Source organism: Peromyscus californicus, unplaced genomic scaffold (genome assembly GCF_007827085.1).
Source record: "Peromyscus californicus insignis strain IS unplaced genomic scaffold, ASM782708v3 Scaffold_19__1_contigs__length_69161282, whole genome shotgun sequence".
NCBI lineage: Eukaryota > Metazoa > Chordata > Mammalia > Rodentia > Cricetidae > Peromyscus > Peromyscus californicus.
The window spans coordinates 539,110-563,598 of NW_026294491.1; the positions used below are offsets into that span (position 1 = coordinate 539,110).

The 24,489-nt window shown below is 42.1% G+C and overlaps 2 protein-coding genes and 1 pseudogene across 2 annotated transcripts; 2 read left to right on the top strand and 1 right to left on the bottom strand.

Annotated features, from left to right (window-relative positions):
* The first annotated feature begins 1,059 nt into the window (after positions 1 to 1,059).
* On the top strand, positions 1,060 to 3,366 carry LOC128114181 (class I histocompatibility antigen, Non-RT1.A alpha-1 chain-like). Its single transcript, XM_052744015.1, has 5 exons — positions 1,060 to 1,132; positions 1,325 to 1,594; positions 1,826 to 2,101; positions 2,810 to 3,085; positions 3,206 to 3,366. The coding sequence occupies exons 1-5, from the start codon at positions 1,060 to 1,062 to the stop codon at positions 3,364 to 3,366; spliced, it is 1,056 nt and encodes a 351-aa protein (XP_052599975.1).
* A 4,099-nt stretch (positions 3,367 to 7,465) lies between these two features.
* Positions 7,466 to 8,437, bottom strand: LOC128114182 (olfactory receptor 12D3). Its single transcript, XM_052744016.1, has one exon. It carries the CDS (start codon positions 8,435 to 8,437, stop codon positions 7,466 to 7,468), a length of 972 nt encoding a protein of 323 aa, XP_052599976.1.
* Positions 8,438 to 17,711: 9,274 nt separating this feature from the next.
* On the top strand, positions 17,712 to 23,469 carry LOC128114214 (class I histocompatibility antigen, Gogo-B*0103 alpha chain-like; annotated as a pseudogene).
* Positions 23,470 to 24,489: the final 1,020 nt, after the last annotated feature.

A 24,489-nucleotide genomic window follows, 5' to 3' on the forward strand; every position in this document is an offset into this window, starting at 1 on the left:
GCAGAGAGTCCCTTGCCAGTGTCTGCTTGCTGCCCAGATCTTAAACCGTATTTTTGCAGAGTCCCAAATATTGTATCTGTGGAGTTTAGAAACATTTTCCCTTTCTCTTTGACTCTCCAAAGGGTACCTTCCTCTTCTCTAATGCTTTTGCCTAGTGCCTGGTGTCAAGGTACATTAATTTCTTTTACAAATCTAAGGGCAGTATATCTGGATTTCACTTCCTTCCTCCTTTTCACTGCTTCCTTCCCTACATTTCCACACTATTCATGCACACCTCACATTCTGTTTCAGACTCCAGGTGTCTGTGAGCCACCACCTTTCCTGGATGGATTCACAGGGTAGTAAATTTGAGACTCTGAGTTGCAAATAGCCTTGAAGAAGCTAACACTGGTGTCCTTTCACTGTCACAACAAAGATGGACATTCACATTACTGAAAACAATTCTCCACACATACTGTTTTCAGGCTGATTTTTTTCATATACTCAACCAATGTAACAGGTTAAAAGCAGAAGTAGATAAGAAAATCCAGCAGTAAAAGGCATGCAGAATTGTAGTGTGTGATAAAAGAAAAAAAACACTCGTCTCAGTATATTTTGGAAAATAGTTGTCTTTCATAAAACAATACTCCTATAATAGGTTAGTAAAATCACTTAAGTGAATTATTTTTAAGGTTTTATTTCTAATGTGATAAATACTGAAAGAGACGAACCACAATTAGGAATTCATCCTAATTCTTAAAGCCATACAGAGACACTAAAACCTTAGAAATAATGTAGCAATGAGCACTGGGTGCAGGTCAGGGGTCCGGGCAAAGGCCAGGGTACACAGAGAGAGGCTCCCGGAGTCTCCTTGGGTAGCCAAGCAAAGGCATTCCTCACAACTCTGCAGTTTCCCTTCTTCTCTTGTAAGCGAAAAGAACACCTTCTGCAGGGATACTGATGACTAAGCTCCATTTCTCATTCCTATTGGCTATCAGGTTCCTAGCGCTCTGCTGTTGTAGTTCTGATTATATAGTCACTGTGAACCCACAGGAACTTGACTCTCTCCAAATCCAGAGAATGGAGACTTCGTTACTCCGCACTCTCCACCTGCTGCTGGGGGCTTCCCTTGCCCTGACCCAGACCTTTAAAGGTGAGTTCAGGTCTTGAGGGGAAGTCTTTTACAGGGAGAACACCTGGAAAGCCTGCCCAGCCAGACCCTCCCAGCCGGGCTGCCCATACCCCACTCCCTTGAGCCCTGCACCTCCTGCTCCCCTTCTACGGTTTGCCCTGGGTCCCCATAGAAGGAGGGTCAAGCCAGACATCAGCCTCTCACTTCCCCCAGGTTCCCACTCTTTGCGGTACTTCGACATCGCAATATCAAGACCTGGTTTAGAGGAAACCCTCTACATGACCATTGGCTATGTGGACGACACAGAGTTCGTGCACTTCAACAGTGGGGCATTGAATCCAAGGTTCGAGCCTCCGGTGCCCTGGATGGAGCAGGTGGGACAGGATTACTGGGATGACCAGACACACATTGGCAAAGCAGCAGAACTGCAGATTAGAGCATACTTTCGGAAACTGAAAGGCTACTACAACCAGAGTGAGAAAAGTGAGTGTGACCCTGGGCCCAGGTGGTGGCCAAGCCCCTTTCACATCCTCGTGTCACCAGGTCCGAGGTTCAGCCTGAGGCTATGAGACCACACAGAGCCTTGTCCTGGAAGAGCTGAGGGGACTATGAGCCCTTTATGATTCTCAGTTTAGGGCCAAATCTGGTTGGGTGGGCAGTGAGGATGAAAGACCTGGGCCAAGTGGGTGAGACTGACTTGAGGGACTGGGCCAGGTTCTCACACCATCCAAAGGATGACTGGCTGCTACATTGGACCAGACGGGCACCTACTTCATGCATACCGTCAGTTTGGCTATGATGGGCAAGATTACCTCACCCTGAATAAGGGTCTGAGCACCTGGACCGCGGCAGACAAGGCAGCTCTAATCACCAAGCAAGAGTGGGAGGCAACTAATGAGGCTGAGCGCTGGAGGGTCTACTTGCAGGGGTCTTGCATGGTGTGGCTCCTTAAATACCTGAAGATGGGAAATGAGACTCTTCTGCGCACAGGTACTGGGGCAAAGATACTTATCCTAATGAACTTGAGCTCACACCTTCTGAGAAGGGAGGAAAATGGCATCAGCTGTAATTTTCTCTCTCTCTGTGTGTGTGTGTGTGTGTGTGTGTGTGTGTGTGTGTGTGTGTGTGACTCTGTCTTTTTGTCTCTGTCTCTATATCTCTCTGTCTCTGCCTTACACACACACACACACACACACACACACACACACACACACACACACACACGGGGGGTGGGGGGGGGAGGCATGATCCTGGGTTTCCTCATCCAACATCAGAGAATGATTCTCCCGAGGGCTCACTCTTCTCTGTCTCAGGACAGAAGAGGAGATTCCTAAAATTAATTGCCTTTCCCTTCAATCTGCAGTCCATTGTGAACCATAGCCTCTCTCAGGTTAGATTTTCTGCTCTCACTCAGTGGTATAATATGGTTTCAGTGATATAGAGTTTCTCAGCCCCACTCAGTCAGGACAAGAGGTAATTTTTCCATGATAACCTAGTCTCCTACCCTAGGCTGATTCACCTTGATTTGAAAACAAGTTATCTATTATTCCAGATGCCTGAGTACAGGGTGCTGTGTGGGATTGCACACCCCTCCTATCCTATTCTACTGACTATTCCCAAAATGGTCACAAGAATACCACTGAGCACTGCCCCCCCAAAAAATGTACATGTGCAAATTTTCTCACTCTTCTCCCTCAGATCCCCCAAAAGCATATGTAACTCATCATCCCAGACCTGAAGGGGACATCACCCTGAGGTGCTGGGCCCTGAGCTTCTACCCTGCTGAGATCTCCCTGACCTGGCAGCGGGATGGGGAGGATCTGATTCAGGACATGGAGCTGGTGGAGACCAGGCCTTCAGGAGATGGAACCTTCCAGAAGTGGGCAGCTGTGGTGGTGTCTTCTGGAGAGGAACAGAAATACACATGCCTTGTGCAACATGAGGGGCTGCCTGAGCCCCTCACCCTGAGATGGAGTAAGTAGGGTGTGGGCACGTAATCTGTTGTCAGGGAAAGCAGAAGTCCTTCTGGAGACCTTGAGCAGGGTCAAGGTTGAGATTTGGAGTCAGGATCCTACATTTTTCATTTCTTTCCAGGCAGGCCTCCCCAGTCTTTCACCCCCATCATAGTAGTTGTCCTCGGCCTGGTTCTCCTGGGAGCTTCAGTGGCTGTTGTTGTAATGTGGAAGAAGAGCTCAGGTAGGGAAATGGGCAGCCTGGGCTTTCTTTCCAACTGGGGGACTCCAAGACCCAGATAGTTTTCTCTGCCGCCTTGATAGGAAGGGGTGTGGCCCATTACTTCCCAAAGGCACAATTCTGAATGCCATAACCACAAATCTCAAAAGACCATTTTTGTCTTTAATTTTAATTTAGCTAAAAACAATAAGTTACATTTTAAAAGATATTTACTAAAAAAATAAACAAACAAATGAAAAACATAAAAGCATGATAGAACAGGGACCACTTTACTCAATATAATCAGTAATAGCATATACATTTGCATGTGTATAGTTTCAGATACACTCATAAAAGTCACATTGATGTATCATTGTGAGCAGATAAACCATATTCACAAAGACAGAATGTTTGTAAACGTATATCCCTATGGTTGTCAGTTGTATGTAAGGAGCAGTACACCTGCAGTTGTCTGAAATACTGGGACAGACAATATAAGTCTTCTAGAACATTAATCAAAACCCACAGTGGAGTATCACCAATATTCAGTCACCAAAAGATCCAAGATCTTGATAAATTTTATCTTATACCAATGCAGATGGACAAAAAGGATGCCTCCACTTACTGAAGATATTTCAGTCTTGCATACTTATACCATGCTCACAAACTCCACACTGTGATGCATCTTCACAGACTCAGTTTTGCCAAATATATAAACTGAATGAGAGACCTTAGAAAACCTTTATACAATTAAACCTCCATTGTTAGAATTGCTGTACGAATGGAATACAGAATATTTTTTAATTTAATCCTGAGGTTTTTAAATAAAACTAAAACAACTAAACTTGATGTGGAAAAAAATGTATCACAGGGTTAGATCAGTAACAGTTCATGGATACAATCCATAGAGCTTTAGCGATTATCAATTATACTTCGAAGAATTGAATCATAATGTGTGGAAGTCTGTGTAAAATAGCTGTGAACTTACTGTGAACTATGGATGGGGCAGACAGAATGCAGAATTTTTTTCCAACAAAGTGGTCTTCTAGAAAGAATTGCATAAAATATGATAAGGGAATGCCCTTCAAAGCAAGACATGAATAAAATGCCCTGGCATGTCCACATTATCTCTGTGGGAAAGGCAAAGGCCTGGGAGGAATATTCTTGTCTCTTTTCACATGGTCAAAGATGACAAGTCATAACACTAGATGTTTTCCCTCGTTGTACTTGTATTTGCTTAAGCTAACTGTAAACATCACATCATGTTTTGCTTGCTTTGATGATAAAAATGAAAAGTGCAAATACCTGAAGTCCCCTCGTTCCCCACATAGGTCTTTCCAATATCCTTTGATCCTCAAAGACTTAGTCATGGGGCATGCCAACAGTAATGAAAAGCAGCTTTTTCTTCTTTGATCTGGCTATCCTTAGAGAATATGTTCACATTTACTTCCATGTGGTCCTTCTCAGTTTCAAGTGCTTGTATGATTGATAGACCCTGAGCTGAGCATTCCCTGTTATAGTTACCAGTCTGCTATGCCACAATTCTACATATGTAGAAGGCTGTTCTGCATGCATACATAGGCCACAAGTTGGCATAAAGAGCCTAGGGTGGGGGAAGGGTTATTCTGCATGTTCTTTCTTATCCTTTGCTTTAGTTAGGGTTTCTATTGCCATGATGAACCACCATGACCAAAAGCAACTTGGGGAGGAATGGGTTTATTTCACTCAAACTTTTTTTTTTTTTTTTTTTTTTTTTTGGTTTTTCGAGACAGGGTTTCTCTGTGTAGCTTTGCGCCTTTCCTGGAACTCACTTGGTAGCCCAGGCTGGCCTCGAACTCACAGAGATCCGCCTGCCTCTGCCTCCCGAGTGCTGGGATTAAAGGCATGCGCCACCACCGCCCGGCATCACTCAAACTTTTATATAACAGTTCATCATCAAAAGCAGTTAGGGCAAGAACTCAAACAGGGCAGGTAAGAGATGATGCATAAGTGCTGCTTACTGGCTTGCTCAGCCAGCTTTCTTATGGCACCTAAGACCACCAGCCCAGGGGTGACACCACCCACAATGGACTGGACCATCCCCTATCAATCAGTATTTAAGAAAATGCCCTACAGCTAGACTTTGTAAAGCATTTTCTCAATTGAAGTTTTCTCCTCTCCTATGACTCTAACTTGTGTCAAGCTGACATAAAAAATAGCCAGTACATCTTCTATGCACACATTTGTTTGCCAACCAACCACAGACCTGCTCCTTCAGACACATATGTAGCTGGAGAGTTTTCTCTCCGGATCCCGCCAAACTCTGGCAGTCCAACAGCCCACTTATAAAATAAACACACAGACACATATTATTTAAACTGTTTGGCCTAATGGCTCAGGCTTCTAGCTATCTAGTTCTTACATCTTAAATTAATCCATTTCTGTAAATCTATACCTTGCCACGTGGCTCATGGCTTACCAGCATCTTCACATGCTGCTTGTCATGGTGGCGGCTGGCATTGTCTCCCCCGACTCAGCCTTCCACTTCCCAGAATTCTCCTCTCTCCTTGTCCTGCCTATACTTCCTGCCTAGCCACTGGCCAATCAGTGTTTTATTTATACAGAGCGATTTCTTTTTCTCCTCTTTAGGTTTTTTCTTGAGGATGTAGAAAAAAATCCTAGTCCTGACACCAGGGAATTTCAGAATTCTGACTGCAGATCCAGAGAAGAATGAAGAAGCAAGTGGAGTAATGTGCAGCTGCCCTCCTGTAGTCTGCCATCAAAGGGACCTTCTCTGACCTCTGGCATCTGGGAATCAGGCCCACAATATACATGGTGATAAATCTGTCCTGTATCTTTCTATGTTATTTATGATAGATTGTCTGCACACAAGATCAAGTTTGCACATGCATATGGTGTGGACTTTACATCCAAGTCAGAGCTGAACATAATTCTGAAAGACACCACTGAATACCACAAACTCTAATACAAAACATTTATATATTTTACTTTGTGTGTGTGTGTGGTGTTTGTGTGTGCATGTGCACATGCCTGTGTGAGTTAATGTGCACAATGAGTCTGCAGTGTTTGTGGAGAGAATAGCATTGTATCACCTGGACCTTACACCTTTCTGAACCAGCAGTCAGAAAGGTGAACAGTCTGAGTCCAATCTCATGGAGGGCTAGGCTAGGCTCTAGGGACTACACTAGTGAGCAGGAATTCTGAGAAGGAAAAGCACATCATCTTTTCACCTTCCTAGGGTTAGTCCCTAGCCAGGTTCTTAATCAGCCCCACTGGACTAACCCTTAAGGGAGCAAGGTAGGAGATGCCTCTCCCCACAAGTAGATTCCATTCTTACAGTACCACCCTGCTTGGTATGCTCAGCATATGTCATTTAACATTAGTTTCCAGCTCTGCCTCTGTTGATACAGTGATAGATTTCTTCCTTTGTGCAGTTGAATAGTTTTCCTTTGTTTCAGGGAAGACTCATGAACTCAGAAAAGTGCTATACTCATGATTTTAGTTTATCATAGACAAGGATACACTTAGAGCTGGTGAAAAGGACCGAAGGAAAGTTCTGTGAGGTCCTCAAGGTGTACAACCCTTCCAAACACTGATGTTCAAACATGTGGACTTTACCTTTGTATTGAGTCCCTACTAACACTTCCTTACATAGCTTCACTTTTTTTTTTGCCTCATAGCTGAACTTAATCTCTAAACTTCCTCACTAAAGAATCAAGCTATTGTCACCAAACCCCCAGATTCCTAATCATATAATCTTTCTGTCATAAACAACCTCCCATTTGAGGTTTGCTTGGAGCCTATCATAAAACCTATTGTGAACATAAACTCAGGCGTGAGCCAGATGGCCCATGAATTACTAAGACACTTAAGGTTTTTGCAGCTATCTTCTGGGAACCTAGGGCAAAGACCAGACAAGTTGTCTAATATATGTCAATAACCTGGTCTCATCTCTCTCCATCCCTCCTGCTTTCATTTAGATTTCCACATCACTTAATTACTCTGGTATATGTGCTATGGATATTGTGAAACCCCCTTGACACATTAAAATTCTTATTTTAATATATTATAAATTGTTCTGTTTATTCCCATGTGATTTGAACTTCCTATTTTGCCTGAAATCCTCAAAACTCCTGAGAGAGGGAAAAAAGTTAACTCCCCATTTATTAGAGTGAAATATCTTCATGTACATTGGTCTTTTCCATGTACCTGGTGGTCTTTAAACAGCTTCTTCCCAAAGCTCTTCTTCAGAGCCAGCATCACCTCCTTGTTCCTAAGGGTATATATCAGTGGGTTCAGCACTGGGGTGACTGCACTGTAGATGATGGCCACCATCCGATCCTCACTCATGGAGGAGGCTGATGCAGAGGCAGGGCGGATATATGTGAAGCCAACAGGTCCATAGAAAAGACAAACCACCATAAAGTGGGAGGTGCAAGTGGATAGAGCCTTCCTTAGCGTTCTGCAGGACTGGTTCTTAAAAAGAAGAAAGACAATGATGTAGAAATAGGAGAGGAGTGTAAGGAGGAAGGCCCCCATGGATATGCTGCCTGTAACAACAGAAAGAAGCCACTGATTCAGCACTGTGTTGCCACAGGCCACTTCTAAGAGGGGCTTGACATCACAGAAGAAGTGACTGAGTCTGTGAGAGTGGCAAAAGTTCAAGTGAGCAGTCATGACAGAGTGCATCAGAGCGTAGAAGAAGCTGGTGATCCAGGCCATAGCTGCCAACAGGATGCACAACTGAGGATTCATGATAGCAGTGTATCGGAGCGGGCTGCAGATAGCCACAAAACGGTCAAAGGCCATCACAGCCAGCAAGATGGCCTCTGTGCTTCCCAGAAAGTGGAAGAAATGTAGCTGGGTGATGCAGCCAAGGAAAGATATGGTTCTGTGCCTGGAGACGAGGTTGATGAGAACCTTGGGAAGAGTCACCGAAGAGTAACAAATATCCAGGCAGGAAAGGTTTCCTAGGAAGAAGTACATAGGGGAGTGAAGTCTTCTCTCCAAAATGATGATCATTAATATCACTCCATTTCCAACCAAATTCAGCAAGTAAATGATTAAGAACATCACAAAAAAGATGGGCTGCAGCTCTTGAACACTGGTCAGACCTAGCAAGAGGAATTCATCCACTGAAGTGGCATTCTCCATCACTAAGGGAAAATATAAGGAAAGCAATGTGTTGTATTTTCTGAATTTAAAATATTACTCTGTAGGGACTAAGTGTGAAAAATAAGCTGACTCTATGGAGGAACCTAGGGTGAGTTACTGTGAAAAGAATATTTAGGAGTCATGATTCATTTACTTACAACAAAGTTAGAGATCAGTATATATGATAAATTCTGAACCTGTGAAAATGTGTGTGACTAATAAGAGAAGCATGTTAGGACTAAACCAGATATAGATAGGGGCACTTTTTACAGGATCCGACCATAACCCCATACATTGTATCATAATCAAGGCTTAGACCTGTTGAAAGCACACAGACTAAGGGTGTACTTGTTTATCTTATGGTTTAGGTTCTGACAATCATACAGACATGGCCCAGTGGAAATTTCTCCACTTCTTCTGAAACCCAAACACTCAACAAGGGATCTCTATATCCCCTCTGACCACCTAAATCTTCAGTGAGATAAAAGGAGGATTGTGAGTTTGAGGCCAGCCTGGGCTACAATGTGAGACCATGTTTCAAGAGAGGGGGAGAGAAAAAGAAATAGAAAGGGACAAGGTGACAGAAATTATAGGGACAGGGAGAGGAAGAGAGAGCCCACAAACTTCAAATATCATGTAAGTAAAGGAAAAGCAGAGTAATTTGCATCATAGGATTGCAGCACAGCAGTAGGGCTCTGAGTGTAGCTGAGAAAACCTCCAAATACTAAGATTCTAGCAGTATGGCAACACACCATTTTCAGCCCAGGAGAGTACCCCACAGTGAGATTTTGTTGAGAGGAGGGGAGCTAGCACGAAGAAGACAAAGTACAACATTGAACACTAAGAGTGAAGAGAAGGGCAGAGTAAATTAAGAACAAAGGAAACTGCCATTTGAGAAAGAAAACAACCACACAGACTCAACAAACAGAAGGAGGAGCCCTCGGATGGAGTTGAGGCATTGGGAAAGGAATCTGGCACCATAGGAAGAGTCTCTGATAGTTAGTGATCCAGAATATCAGAATGCAATACAGACTCCCTGTAGCAGAAATCTTAAAAGGTCTTATTAATTAAATCAAACCCAAGGCCAGTTATTGGGGTCAATGCTGGTAGATCAGAGAGACAGAACAAGGCACAGCTACCTTACCTCGCCGGATCCTCAGCTGGTCTTGTCTCCTCAGACTGGAGGCCTCTGAGTCCTCATCCAGAATGGGTCTCAGCTGAATTGCTGCTCAAAAGCCTGAATGTTTAACCAGCCAAATGCTTAACCAACCAAATGCTTCTAGTTTCTGGTCTCCACACCTTATATATCTTTCTGTTTTTGCCATCGCTCCCTGGGATTAAAGGCGTGTGTCACCATGCCTGGCCGTTTCCAATGTGGTCTTGAACTCACAGAGATCCAGAAGGATTTCAACCTCTGGAGTGCTAGGATTAAAGGTGTGAGTGCCACCATTTTCTGGCCTTTGTATCTAGTGGCTGTCTGTTCTCTGACCCCAGATAAATTTATTAGGGTGCACAATATTTTGGGGAACACAATACCACCACAACTCCCAGTAAATAGCTTTAAATACTAAAAGAATGAAGAATAAGTAGTCAAATCTACAATCAGGAGATGTTCTAATATACCTCTCTATACAACTGATTACATAACTAGACATGAAAATCTGAACAACATAACTTCCACATTTGTTTAATACATGTAAAGCACTGAGCTCAAAAGTAAGTCATGTTATTGCTCGGGCACATTGAACATTTACTGAGTCAAGCATAGACTGAGTCTATCTTAAAGCTGGAGGTTTAAACCAAGCTATCTTGGTTGTTTATATTTCAGAAAGCTGAACTATTCAAACACTGCTTTGAAACTGAAGAAAATAAGATGGAAATAATAAATAGGAATTTTACAATAAAAAGCAAACATACAATATAGAAAATTCAACAAAAATTAATATACTATTTAAAAAGATTATGAAAATGATGAACTCCATCAGAATCAGAAAATTATAAGAAAGGAGATCTAAAAAGCTTACAAAACGCTTCAAACTAAGCAACATCACTTAAATAATCCATCTATAAAAGGAGAAACCCAAATAGAAACTAGAAAATACGTTTGGTGATTAGGAAAATGAGACATATCAAATTTTTATTACATAGTGAAAACAGTAAACCTTTAATTCTTATATAAGAAAGAGATAAATACTGAAAAACCACAGAGAAATAATAAACATTAGAGGTGATGGACATGCTAATTACCATGTCTGGATCATTATAAAATAACATACATATCAAAACATCACATTGGGGCTGGGGCTGGGTGTGGTGGAGCACGCCTTTAATTCCAGCATTTAGGAAGCAGAGGCAGGTGGGTCTCTGTGAATTCAAGCCCAGCCTGGTCTACATAACAAGTTCCAGCCCACAACATAGTCAGGCCCTACCTCAAAAAAGAAATCTCACATTGCACTCACGAATATGCACAATTATGCCTTAATAAAAACAAAACAAAAATTTTAACTATCTAAATTTTCACTTCCTAAAGCTAATAAGTAAATGAGTGAATGCTAGAAACTTGAAATAAAATAAGTCAGGTTAAACCTGAAAAAATAAGATGGAAATAATAAAAATAACAGAAATTTTACAATAAAAAAATGAACAACAGAGAAAATTCAACAAAGATAACATTTATTTTTAAAGGCTATGGAAATGATGAACTCCACCAGATGTATGTTACCAACTTAAAAGACAGTCTCTGCAGATATGATCAATGTTAATATGGAAAACAAATCAATCAAATATCAACAAACACAGTGTCATGTTAAAAAAAAAAAAAGAATTTACGGCCACAGTTGCACTGTAGTCCCTTCCAAACTCCAGCTTTTTCCTCAGTAAAATGAAGATGTATAACATATTCACATAAAATCTAACACATTAACGTTTATAGAATATTCATTTATAAAAAACAAAAACTCAGAGGACAAAAGTCCTCCAATGAATGAATAGCAAAGCAAACTGTATATACCAGAGAAAACAATTCTGCATAACAGGAATGAACAAACTAGATGTGATGCCTCGTGTTTGCAGCCCCAGCACTTGAGAGGCAGGAAAGGAGGACTGCCGTAAGTTCCAGTCCAGTCTGGGCTACATAGTGAAACTGTCTTCTAAAGCCAAAAACAATTACAAGGAAAGAATGAACAGTTCAATGAAATCTCTTAATGTTAGACTCTCCCAAGAGGTTTTACACTCTGGTTTTGTGTTTATGTAGCATGTTTTTAAGTGGGTAATATTTAGAAACAGAGAACAGATAAGTAGTTCCCAACTTTGTAGAATGAAGTGTAAGAAGGGGCAGATGTGTGACTGTGAACATAAAAAGAATAATAACTGGTCCCCATAGTGAGGACATTATTCTGGGGACACACAGTAAAATTTTGAAGGAGTAAACACAAACACAGAATGGATGAGTACAAAGACGGCTGGGTGATCACTGGACTGAGGAATTGCAATAGCTCAACAACCTAGCTATGACCCTCTGTTTTAATTGGTTACCTCTAGAATTGGAACAGAGCATTTCTGTGTTGTTTAAAGTCATAACTGCATGGTATAAAGATTACAGTTAGGATTGTAGCTCACATGTTTGACAACATCAAAATATTTACAAACAAATTTATTTTTTGAGGATGTTTAAATAGGGATTTGTCATGGTGAAATTTTGTACTAGTTATATGAAGATAAACTTTCAATTCTATCAGAATTGAAATTTTTAATCAAATACATTATTTTTACAATTTAGCTGCACATGTCCCTCAACATGTTAAAAATTATATATTATACCATTATGTTCATTTGACCATTTTAAACACAAGTGAATGGAAAGAATCCAAATACCTTAAACTATGACCAAATTATTACATTTATAAAAGGAAATTTAGTATGCAGAATTTAAACACATATGTGTATATAAATAGGCTCAAAAATAAAACTTAACTGCCAGAAAAACTTAACTCAGAAAAATTTAAAAATCATATATATATATATATATATATATATATATATAGATATAGATATAGATATAGATATAGATATAGATATATCCATATCCATATATACTTCCAGGTACGTATGCATACAGATGCACACATAGGGACATACATCCTGAATTCCAGGATGATTTGTTGAATGACAAAAATCAAGATTCAGTACAAAGTGATCAATGTGCTGAGATTTCTCATTGAATCTTCTTTTGTGGATAGTCAGTCCCTCTGGACATACCAGAAGAAGCCAATAATAGTCATGGTCTCTTGGAAAAGGGCCTTGATAGCAAGTGGACAAAAGTACAGGGAATGCACTCCTTTTGGAACCTTTTTTTTCTTTTGTTAAATATTAATACACAGTATATTCAAAATATAAATAAAATAATTTGTTTAAAAATAGGAAGGGGAAATTGTTCAAGACTAGAGTGGTAAAGTAGAGAAGTAGACTGAGAACACACAATTTTTAGTTCACTTACTCCATTCAAGAACTTTGAGATTTGGAATGAGTCATGGTCTATACTTGGCAATCTATGAAAGAGAGATAATTTCTGCACACCTTTTCTCTCAAAAGCAATAAACCAACAGGCATAAAGTATTAATTTCACCAATTCTGCAGTCAGTTATTCTTATAAATATAGATTCATATTTGTCTCCTTTACCACACCATAACATCATTGAAGATTTTAGTTATAGTATATTCTTTCAAATTTTTGCAATTCCTACACCATATAAAAATTGAGTGGAAGCCGGGCGGTGGTGGCGCACGCCTTTAATCCCAGCACTTGGGAGGCAGAGCCAGGCGGATCTCTGTGAGTTTGAGGCCAGCCTGGGCTACCAAGTGAGTCCCAGGAAAGGCGCAAAGCTACACAGAGAAACCCTGTCTCAAAAAAACCAAAAAAAAAAAAAAAATTGAGTGGAATTAAATTAGTCAATCTTTTTAGTCACTAATTGCTGTCATAAGTGACTATTAGAGCAAACAATGTTCCTAATGCATTTACTAGTAAATATAAAATACATATGGAGTCATAGAATATTTTTCCATTCCTATGAAACTCATCATGATGACCTAGAAGACCCTGCACCACCTTCCTCCTCTTGACTTGTGCATCTCTGTCTGCTCTTCAACTTCCTGTCTCAACAACACTGACCTCCAAGTCAGCACCAGTTCTTCACTGGGGTGAATATTCTTACACTTGATAAATCTACATGGATAATTCCCTCATCTCTTCTAGGTCTTCGTCTTAAACTGTGTTTTTCATGCTACCTCATGTGAATACACACAGAGACACACAAATACAAACACACACACACACACACACACACACACACACACACACACACACGCACATCATTGCCTTTCCCTGCTCTGTTGATAAATGGAATGTATCTTAATGATGTATTTCATCTTACTTCTTATCTTCAACTTAAACGCAAGTTCTAGAAAGAAACGAAATGTTTTCTCCTTTCTTTAGTACTGTAACCCTGGCATCCATAACAATACCTAACATTTTACCTGCCCTCTGTGCACTTAGCAGGTTCACTAATAGCTTAATATTAACTATTCAGTGTTCGTTGACAAACCTCATTAGGTCATATTTACTTTTTGTAACAGCTTGCATCTGCACTTTATCGATGGATTCCCGTAACTGTTATGCTAATTTGGAACACATCAGAACAACACACCAGAGTATGAGTGATTTATGTCTTGGATTAAGTAAATAGCTTTATCAAGAGAAGGACAGTTGTTTTTGCATTTCGATGTCTGGCTGACCTGTTCGGATTAGTTAACATCAGAAGCAGTATGAAAATTTCATTACATGATAAGTGAGTCAACACAGGCAGCGAGGAGATGCCTTCCATGGACACATACATAGGAGAAATATTCTAAATGTAACTGTTGATGGCGGGGAATTTCAAGAATCATGTACAGAGCAGAAGGACATAATAAGTGACACACATGGTCAAGGATTTTGGGGCTACATACATGAAATCATGTAAGAAGTACATCCTACTATAGTTCACAAATTATTTTCATTTTTCCTGAAATAGAATCATCCCTCTTCCACTAAAAACACTCCTACAGTCATGTGTTTATTTAACACCAAATACAACCTAACTTGTTACCAACACTGAAATGGAACCTGCTTCTCTGATGAGCACCGATGTTGACAGACACTAAGAGATTAATCCTCTAAGTCTTTGCTCTCTCTCCCTATCTCCTCTCTCATTCTTACATGAACACACATGCCCACTTCCATCACCAGATCCACTAAAGTCACACACACTGACATATATTTACAACATATCATATGCTTGATCACAAAGCCTACCCTGAGATCTAAACACCCCCACCCCCACCATATGTGTATGCCAAAAACAAAACTATAAACAAATTAGAAAAATAAAAGACTTCCAGATACTGACTTGTACAGTGAACCTACTCAGTTTATACTGAAATTTTCACAAACTGTAGTAAAAGCTGACCCCCAGTTACCCTTACTCACCCATTGCTGTGATCTGAACTTTCTTTCATCAGAAAGAAAAAAAATGACCCTAACAGTCCATATGAAGGCACATTCCCCATAAGTCAAGCTCTCAGGAGGTAGAGGATCAAGAGTTCAAAGAGTTCATCTGGGCTACATAGTGGTTTTCAGACAAGCTTGTGCTATATGACAACTTGTCTGAGAAAGGAAGGGAGAGAGGGAAGGAGGGAGGGGAGGAGGAAAAGAGAGAGAAATAGAAAGAAGAAGGAACGAAAGAATGTTTCTGCCAATATTACATTTGCCCATTAGTCCAAGCTGCTGTACCTACTTTAGAATGGATATAAGAACTTATTTATGAAAACAGTACTAAATCTCAGCAGACCTCACCTTTTATTCTGACAGGGAAAACCAGGATGAACCCTCTCATACTTCCCCAGCAGTGTCTTGGGCATTAATATCTTGGGGTCGTCTCTCCAAGGATTCATTCTGTCCAAATTCCTTTTCCCATAAGTATTAATTTATTCCTTTTCTTTTTGTTCTAGTCAAACAGTTCCATTGATGTTAAAAGTAATGAAATTTTGGTAAAATGCTTTGCCAATTATGACGGAGAAAAGAATGGCAATAACATCAAAGATGAGGTGGTACCGCCACATTCCCTGTGAAATCTAACAACTAGTGAATGCAAAAAGTCATGAAACTTAGAGTAATATACTGCAAATTAAAATTACACACTTTAAACTGAGTTCTGCAAACACTGTTGATCATTTGCAGTCAAACACATTTACAGTCAAACACAGAAGACTGAGCAATGGGAGTGTTTGGCTAACTTGCTTGTGGGGATTGGTGTTTATATAGACACTTGGCAGAAGTGACAAGTGGACCTACTGAAATACTGCAAGCCATCTAATAAATTCATTTGTGACATTGTGATTAATATCATTTCTGATTGTAAATGGAGTAATAATATAATTTGTGTCAATTCATCAAACATCACTAAAATCAACTTTAGATTCGTTTTAATGCTATCCTTGTTTTCTCTGCCTCCCAGCACTGTTTTCCCTGCAGTGCAGCCAAGCTTGCCAATGGTGTTAATGAATCTGTATTCAAGTCAGTTTCCTGTCCCCGCATTGACTCCAGGGACTCTCACTTGGATCGCCAGTGGAAAGGGAGGACTTTAGAGCTTACAGATATGAAAAACTCAGGGGCTTCTACTTTTGATAACCAAAAGGTTTGACTACCAATGAACATGCTAGAGAAACAGAGGTCCTCCTTTCCAGTGTGTTTACTGATCAGATTGCAGACCTCCCATCTTAAAACTATGATTTGCAGAGTTGAAGGCTCTGCTGGTGGAATCAACAAGGTTTCCTTTTCTCTGTTAGCTAAGACTTTCTCCCTTACACATTTTCTTTGTCTGGTGCATGATGTTAGAGATGTCAGAGTTCTGCTCTCTTTCTCCCCCATGTCTCTCTCTCTGTCTCTCTCTGTCTCTGTCTCTGTCTCTCTCTGTCTCTCTGTCTCTCTCTGTCTCTGTCTCTCTCTCTCTCTCCCTTCCGTTCTACTTCCCTCCCTCCCTCTCTTTTTCCCCTCTGTGCTTCCCTCTCTTCTCATCTCATATAGCCCACTAGGGTATTTGTAGTAGGCTTTCTTTTGGGGCTGCCACCCAGCTCCCAAATAAGATGTAAAGACTTATTCTTAGTTACAAATGCTGGGCCTTAGCTCAGACCTGACCCCAGCCAGCTTCTCTAACCTAAATTAACCTGTTTCTCTTTATCTATGTCTTGCCTTGGGGCTTTTTACCTTTCTTTCCTTCTGTATATATTACTTCCCTGTCTGGCTGGTGTCTTCCTCTCTTTCTCCTTTTCTTCTCTTCTCCCAAGCCTAGATTCTTCCTATTTATTCTTTCTGTCTGCCAGCCCTGCCCATCCCTTCTCTGCCTAGCTATTGGCTGTTCAGCTCTTTACTAGACCTATCAGGTACCTCAGGCAGGCAACACATCTTTACATAATTAAACAAATGCAACATAAACAAATGTAACACATCTTCACATCATTAAAGTAATATTCCACAACATAAACAAATGTAACACATCTTTGCCTATTTAAACAAATACTCCACAACAGGTATTGAACTCCTTATGTAACTGGAGACAACCTTGAATTCCTTCCAAGGCCCCTGTCTCTACCTCCTGGGGTTGGGTTTTCAGGTGTGTGCCTCCAAATATGGCCTTAACAGTTTTAACTTCCAAATGTGACTATTATTGATAGATCTAACCCATATAAGTTATCTGTGGAGTCTGCCCTCACATCGCAATTCACAGGGTCTGTAACTCCAATTCCAGGGGATCCAATGCCCTCTATTCTAGCCTCTGCTGGCACTGGGCACTCACATAAAGCACAGACATATATATGAAAACATTGGTACACATAAAACAAAAAACTGTTTTGGTTTTTTGTTTGTTTGTTTCTTAAGAGCATACAGAGATCCTGAAATATTAGAAGGGTTCCAGGAAATATGGCAAGTACTCAGTGCAGGAGAACAGCAGCCAAGGTAGAACCCAGGTAGCCGCATTTGACTCTACTTGGAGAGAGAGTGGGTCAAAGAAGGGGAAAACCCAGCATTGAAGAGTCCCCCACTTCCTCGAGTTTTCACTTCTTCATAACTCAACCTTTGTCCTATACTTTTGCATGGACACTGATGACACTTCCCCAATTCTCATTGCAATTGGGTAGCGGGTGCCAAGAGAATCCAATCAGCGTTACCCCAATTCCGGAATTTAAAGTGTCCGCGGGATACCCGGGAAGGATGGTGACTTCAGACCACGGGACCCTCCTCCTGTTGGTGGTCGCTCTGGCTGTTACCCATTCTGGTGCCGGTGAGTTCAGGGGTCAGGGGGGAAACAACCTCTAAGGGGAGGAGCAACCGCATCGGGGGTCAGACCCTCCTGCTCCCTTCTCCACCGGGCCTGAGCTCCCCGGATCCCCATCTCCGCGCCAGCGCTAACGTGCCCGGGTTCTCAGAGGAGGGTCGTAGTCTCACCCTGAGCTGCCCCCAGGCTCCCACTCTCTGCACTATTTCCACACCGCCCTGTCACGACCGGGCCCTGGGGAGCCCCAGTACATCTCTGTCGGCTACGTGGACGACACGCAGTTCCAGCGGTGCGATAGCAATGAGGAGATCCCGAGAATGGAGCCACGTGCGCCGTGGATGGAGCGGGAAGGACCAGAGTATTGGGAAGAGCTGAAACACAAAGTGAAGAACATTGCACAAGAGGCCAGAGCGACCCTTCGGACCCTGCTCCGCTACTACAACCAGAGTAAAGACGGTGAGTGATCCCAGGTGTGGGTCAGAGGTCACAACTCCTACATGTCCCCACAGAGGAGCCCGAGTCTCCCTGGGTTCCAGGTTTGAGGTATGAAAGTAGGCTTCAGAGCCGTCAGAAACCCTGAACCCGGTTTCACTTTCAGTTTAGATCCAAATCTTGCAAATGGGTGGAGTGGGCCGGGCAACCCAGGCTGACAGCCCTGTTGTTGCCAGGTTCTTACATCCTGCAGTGGATGGTTAGCTGCGATGTGGGGTCGGATATGCGCCTTCTTGGTGCATACTATCAGTGTGCCTGTGATGGCCGGGATTACATCACCCTGAACGAGGACCTGAGCTCCTAGACCGCCGAGGACCTGAGCTCCTAGACCTCCGGGGACATGGTGGCTCAGATCTCAAGGCACAAGTTGGAGTCCGATGGTGCTGCAGAGTACTTCAGGGCCTATGTGGAGGGGGAGTGCCTGGAGCTGCTACAGATTCCTGCAGAATGGGAAGGAGACTCTGCAGCGAGCTGGTATGAAGAACAACTAGGAACCACTTTTAGCGAGCAACGATATCCCCTCAGCCCTAGGAGTGAGGCCCTAGTTGTCTGGGGAGGAAGGAAGGGCAGCATCAGCTGGAATACTGCCTCTTGCATCTGGAGGAGAAAGAGTGCTCCTGACTTTCCTGATCCCACATCAGAGAGTAACTCTCCCCAGGGCTCACCCTTCTTTGAGAACAGTTGAATCTGCCCCAGAATGGAAGAAGAAAACATCCCTGAAATAAGCAACCAAGCAATTCGATTCAATCTGCAGCCCATTGTGAACCATGTCCTCTCCCAGGCCTGGTTCTCTGCCCACCCTAATGTCTTTGGTGGTCAAGCTCCACCAATGCCGAGTCTCTCAGCCCAACCCAATCAGGACCAGAAGCGAGAAATCTGGAGTCTCCTACTTGGTACTGTCTCACCTTCTTAGTTAGGGTTTCTACTGCTACAAAGAAACACCATAACCAAAAGCAAGTTGGGGAGGAAAGGGTTTATTTGTCTTACACTTCAGCACTGTTGATCATCTCAGGAACTCAGGATAGGAACTCAAACAGGGCAAGAGCTGATGCAGAAGCCATGGAGGGGTGCTGCTTACTGGCTTGCTCCTCATGGCTTCTCAGCCTACATTCTTATAGAACCCAGGACCACTTACCCAGGATGACACCACCTACAGTGGGCTGGGCCCTCCCACATCAGTCACCAATTAAGAAGTAACTTATATGCTTGCCTACAGACCGATCTTATTGAGACGTTTTCTTAATTGAGATTTCCTACTCTCAGATGACTTTAGCTTATATCGAGTTGACTCAAAACTATCCAGCATACTCACCCTGAGTCTAGAACATTCCAAGAAATAGTTTATGCTAGATATCTGAATCTAGGCTCCCATATAGTGCTTGCACCCCTCCCTCACCCTAATTCTGTCTGTTCCAGAATGAGCCCTGACGAGTCCCCCCCATCCAAAAAAGTGCAAATGCTTGAATTTTCCAACTCTTCCCCTCAGACCCACCAAAGGCACATGTGGCCTATCACCCTGGATCTGAAGGTGACATCACCCTGAGGTGCTGGGCCTTGGGCTTCTACCCTGCTGAGATCTCCCTGACCTGGCAGTGGGATGGGGAAGACTGGACTCAGGATATGGAGCTTGTGGAGACAAGGCCTTCAGGATATGGGACCTTCCAGAAGTGGGCAGCTGTGGTGGTGCCTTCTGGAGAGGAGCAGAGATACACGTGCCATGTGCACCATGAGGGCCTGACTGAGTCCCTCACCCTGAGATGGGGTAAGGATGGGTAAGGGCAACAGAGTCAGGGAAAGTAAGAGCCCAGATCAAGATCAGGGCTGAGAACTGGGGATCATGACCCTGACTTTCAACTCCTTTCCCAGAGAGATCTTCTCAATCTTCTATCCTCCTCATCATCATCATTGCTGGTCTGGTTCTCCTTGGAACTGTGGTCACTACTGCTGTGGTGTGCAAGAGGAGGGGCTCAGGTAGGCAAAGGGGTAGGCTGAGTCTTCTTTCACACCTGGGGACTCCAGGTCTTAGGTAGAATTTTCCTTGCCTCCTCTCTGGGAAAGCCTTTGGCCCACCTTCTCAAATAACATAATTCATTGTATTTTATTGTCTGTCTATGAGTGTATGATGTGGGTGCTTGTGTGTATAGTGTAGTTATTCAGTGCAGCGTGTGTGTGTGTGTGTGTGTGTGTGTGTGTGTGTGTGTGTGTGTGTGTAAGCCAGAGGTATACTGTGTATCTTCCTCTATCCTTTCTGTCTTTTTTGAGATGGGACCTCACCAATTTCTGCCTCCCTAGTACTGGGATTACAGATGCAAACCAACCACATGCAGACTCAAAATACACAATTTAAACAATTTATATCTAAATCCCAATTATTTAAATCTCAAAAGATCAAAATTACATTTCTTGGAAAATATTTTTTCAAGACATTTACTTACGTTTTTAAGAGGTTTTTACTTAAGGTACATAAAAGTATTACAGAACAGAGGCCACTGTATCCCATAAAACAGGCAATAGCTTACATGTTTGCATGCACAATCCCTCAGATACACTAATGAAAGTCACACTGAGCAACACAGACTAGGAAGCAGCATCACAAATAAATACCTTGCCTAAGTCTCTGTGCTGGCAATCTACTGAAAAGTGTGTGGGAAATAAAGGCCATATTCTTTTTCCAGGGTCAAAAGTCAGAGCAGAAGGTCCCTGTTGAGAATGGATCCTCCAGAAGAGTTTACTGCTCTTCCTTCATCTCTCACCATGTTTCCACACCCTTCCCTGGGTCTGCAGTCCTAGTTCTAGTAGCTTCCCTTGGGTTATGAGTAACCTTTTTCAATAGATCTTTGTGGCCCTGCTGCTTTCCTGGCCTCTCACTCACTGTTTTCTTTCCACAGGTGAAAGAAGCATCAGTTATACTCAGACTGCAAGTAAGTATGGTGGGATATAATCCCTGATATGGGACAGAGTAGACAGGAGTCTATGGGGGAGCACAGCCAGCCCATAACTCTTCTTTATCCCCACCTTCTGTGGGCTCTGATCAAGTCCCATTTGTTCTGCCCCAGGAAGGAACAGTGCTGAAGGCTCTGAGGCTTCTGTCACCATTTAGAAAGGTAAGATCTTGCAGGGACTAACCTGTGACATGTAGTGGGACAGAACATAGACTCCTGGGTTATAACTCTAAAAACTGGGACATTTTGAGTTGAGCTCTTCAGAGTGTCACAATTCCCAGAGAATAGTCTGAATTTCTTCCTGTTTTTTTCTACAGTATGAAAGTGCTGCCTTGTGTGGTTCTGAGTCTTATAAGATGTGTTCAGATCTCTCCTTCTCTACTATGACTCCAGGAGTCTCCCAATTTCTCTTTCTATAATTGGCATCTCACTATGTCTCCTGTCAGCACAATGTGATGAAGTGAGCAGCTGACACCAACTCTGAAGACTGAGTCTCTTCCCCATACCTGTGTCTCATCCCCAGTCTCGCCTGTTTTACCACAGGCAGAGCTGGGACTTCTTCATCCCTCATGGAACTTCAGGTTTCTCTAAGCTGTGGCTTCTTATTTCCCTACTGAAAGTAAGGGTGTAGATATAGCTTTATTGTTTTTAACTTCTGGGTGTGGTTTGTTGGTTCATTAAGAGAGGATTTGCAAAACTGACAGGAAATAAACCTGAAAACTTCCCAAACCCATGTGTTTAATATATTGAATCTGTTATAGGTGTGCAGGAGAAGTCTGGAGAGCAGAGTGTGGCTGGATTTTGTCAGTGCTGCATATGTGGGCGTGGATGCAGTCATCTACTCTGCCTTTGACCCTCAGTAAAATGAAATAGATTTGGCAGGTGATGCCATGTAACACATTTAATGTCTAGAGCATTGATGAAGCCACCTAGGGAATGACTAAGATGAGAAAGGGAACAAGGACTGAGCCCTGAGGCTCTGGTACTAGCAATCTCATTAGATCTTGATTATTGTCTGTACAGAGCTTTTATATTGGCAGTTATCTAAAATACAGTGATGAGTTATAACTTTCATGGATTTTTTTACCCTAGTAATTTTAATGCTTCAGGATTTCACTATGCCCCATTTCCTCCACTGGAATGGTAGAGTAAATTCTGTGACATTGTATATAAGAAGTATGTAATTTGCTTTTTGCTTTTGATTTTAAAGAGGATTCCAAAGAAGAAATCTCCTTGAGTCTCAGAAGAAACTTTGGACTTACACATCTTAAACTGCATAGAGACTGTGAAAAACTATGGGGCCTTTTGAAATTGGACTAAACACATTTTGCATATGATATGGCCACAAGCCTATGGGCTTCATGGAATGGAATGTGGTGGTTTGAATAAGAATGGCCCCCATAGGCTCAAGTATTTGAATATTTTGTCCCCAGGTGGTGGAACTGTTTGAGAAGGATTAAGAGGTATGGCCTTATTGGAAGAGGTGTGTCACTGGGGCTGGGTTTTGAGGGTTAAAATGTCCACACTATTCCTAGTTAGCTTTTCCTGCCTCCTGACTGTGTCTCCAGATGTAAGCTTCAGCTACTGCTCCAGAACCATCCCAACCTGCCTCCTGCCATGCTCCACAAAATGGTAACCATGGCTCTAACACTTTGCAACTGTGAGCCCCCAATTAATTGTTTTCTTTTATACATTGACTTTGTCATGGTATTTTTGTATGACAATAGAAAAGTAACTAAGCAGATGAATCCACTCATTGGTCATCCAATGCAGAGTGGTCAGCCCTGAAACCTCATATACATAAACAACAAACATGAACTTGGAAGATTTCATATGTGTATGTATAAACATATACATACATAGTATTTTAACAACAATAATCAAAGAAAAAGTGGCTATCAAGTTGAGCGCCGAGAAGGGATTCAGGAGAGTTCAAGGGAGGGTAAACTGGAATGGCTGAAGCAGTGGTTCTCAACCTTTCTAATACTGTGACTCTTTAATACAGCTCCTAATATGGCGAGCCACAACTATAAAATTATTTTGTTGCAGTGGGAACATGGGCCGTTTCCAACTCTTTTACTGGCTTTAGGGACCCTACTCCTCATACTAGGTTGCCTTGCCCAGCCTTAATACATGGCAGGGTGCTTAGTCTTATTGCAACTTGATATGCCATATTTTGTTGATTATCATGGGGGACCTGCCCTTTCCTAAACAGAAACAGAGGAGTGGATTGAGGTGTGGGAAAAGGGGGGGTGGGTTGTGGGGCAAGGGATTGAGGACAGGAAGGAGGGGAAACTGACAGGGATGTAAAATAAATTTATTTTTAAAAATTATTTTGTTGTTACTTCATAACTGTAATTTTTTACTGTAATGAATGATAATGTAAATATCTGATATGCAGGATATCTGATATGCAACCCCCAGGGGGGTCATGTTATGACCCACAGGTTGAGAACCATTGGAAGAAAGGAAGAGGACAAAAGAAAGTGATGTAGTTCTATTTCAATTAAAAACCTATTTTAAAAGAAAAAGACAAAAGACATTGTCAAGGGAGTTGATGAGACTTCAGCAACTACAACATGGAGTCCACAGAAGTTGTTGAGGTAAAGATGACTAAGAAACAGTGACCATGATATCTCAGCAGAATTTCTAATTCACTTGTAACATTTGGGGGTGGTTTTTGGAAGGTGAAAGTTTGTGGTTGAGAGATACATTTAGTGGGCATTTGGAAGATGTTACAAGTTATACATGAAGGAAACTGTGATTGACGATACAGATTATGGTGTTAGAATTGTATTTAAAGGTCTGGAAATACCAGAATTATGAGTTTGGTTAAACAAGAAGTTTATACAATGAAAGAGTTTGAGGAAGGATGAAAGCTAGGGAAGCAGTAATTTTTTTTTAAGGATGTGGGGCTGGAGAGATGGCTCAACAGTTAAGAACACTGACTGCTCTTCTAGAGGAAGCAGTTTGGATTACCAGCACTCATGCAGCAGCTCACAACCATCTGTAACTCCAGACACCCTCTCCTAGTCTCCAGGCACTAGGCATGCACATGATGTACAGACATATATGCAGGCCAAAACGGAAAAAAAAAAAAAACAACAACCTCTTGTACATAAAATAAAAGGAAAAAATTAAAGAAGAAAGAAAGAACAGGAATAGATGCAAGGTAAGTTAAGCCATCCTCATTTTGCACATTCGCTGCATCATCTTGTAGCCCTATCAGTTGTAGGATTGCAATGGAAAG

Excerpts from the sequence above, each read along its gene's own strand:
- LOC128114182 (XM_052744016.1), bottom strand. The coding sequence starts at position 8,437 with ATGGAGAATGCCACTTCAGTGGATGAATTCCTCTTGCTAGGTCTGACC.
- LOC128114181 (XM_052744015.1), top strand. The coding sequence starts at position 1,060 with ATGGAGACTTCGTTACTCCGCACTCTCCACCTGCTGCTGGGGGCTTCC. Across the intron at positions 1,133-1,324 it reads CCTGACCCAGACCTTTAAAG|GTTCCCACTCTTTGCGGTAC; the intron begins GTGAGTTCAGGT and ends CACTTCCCCCAG. Across the intron at positions 1,595-1,825 it reads CTACAACCAGAGTGAGAAAA|GTTCTCACACCATCCAAAGG; the intron begins GTGAGTGTGACC and ends GGACTGGGCCAG.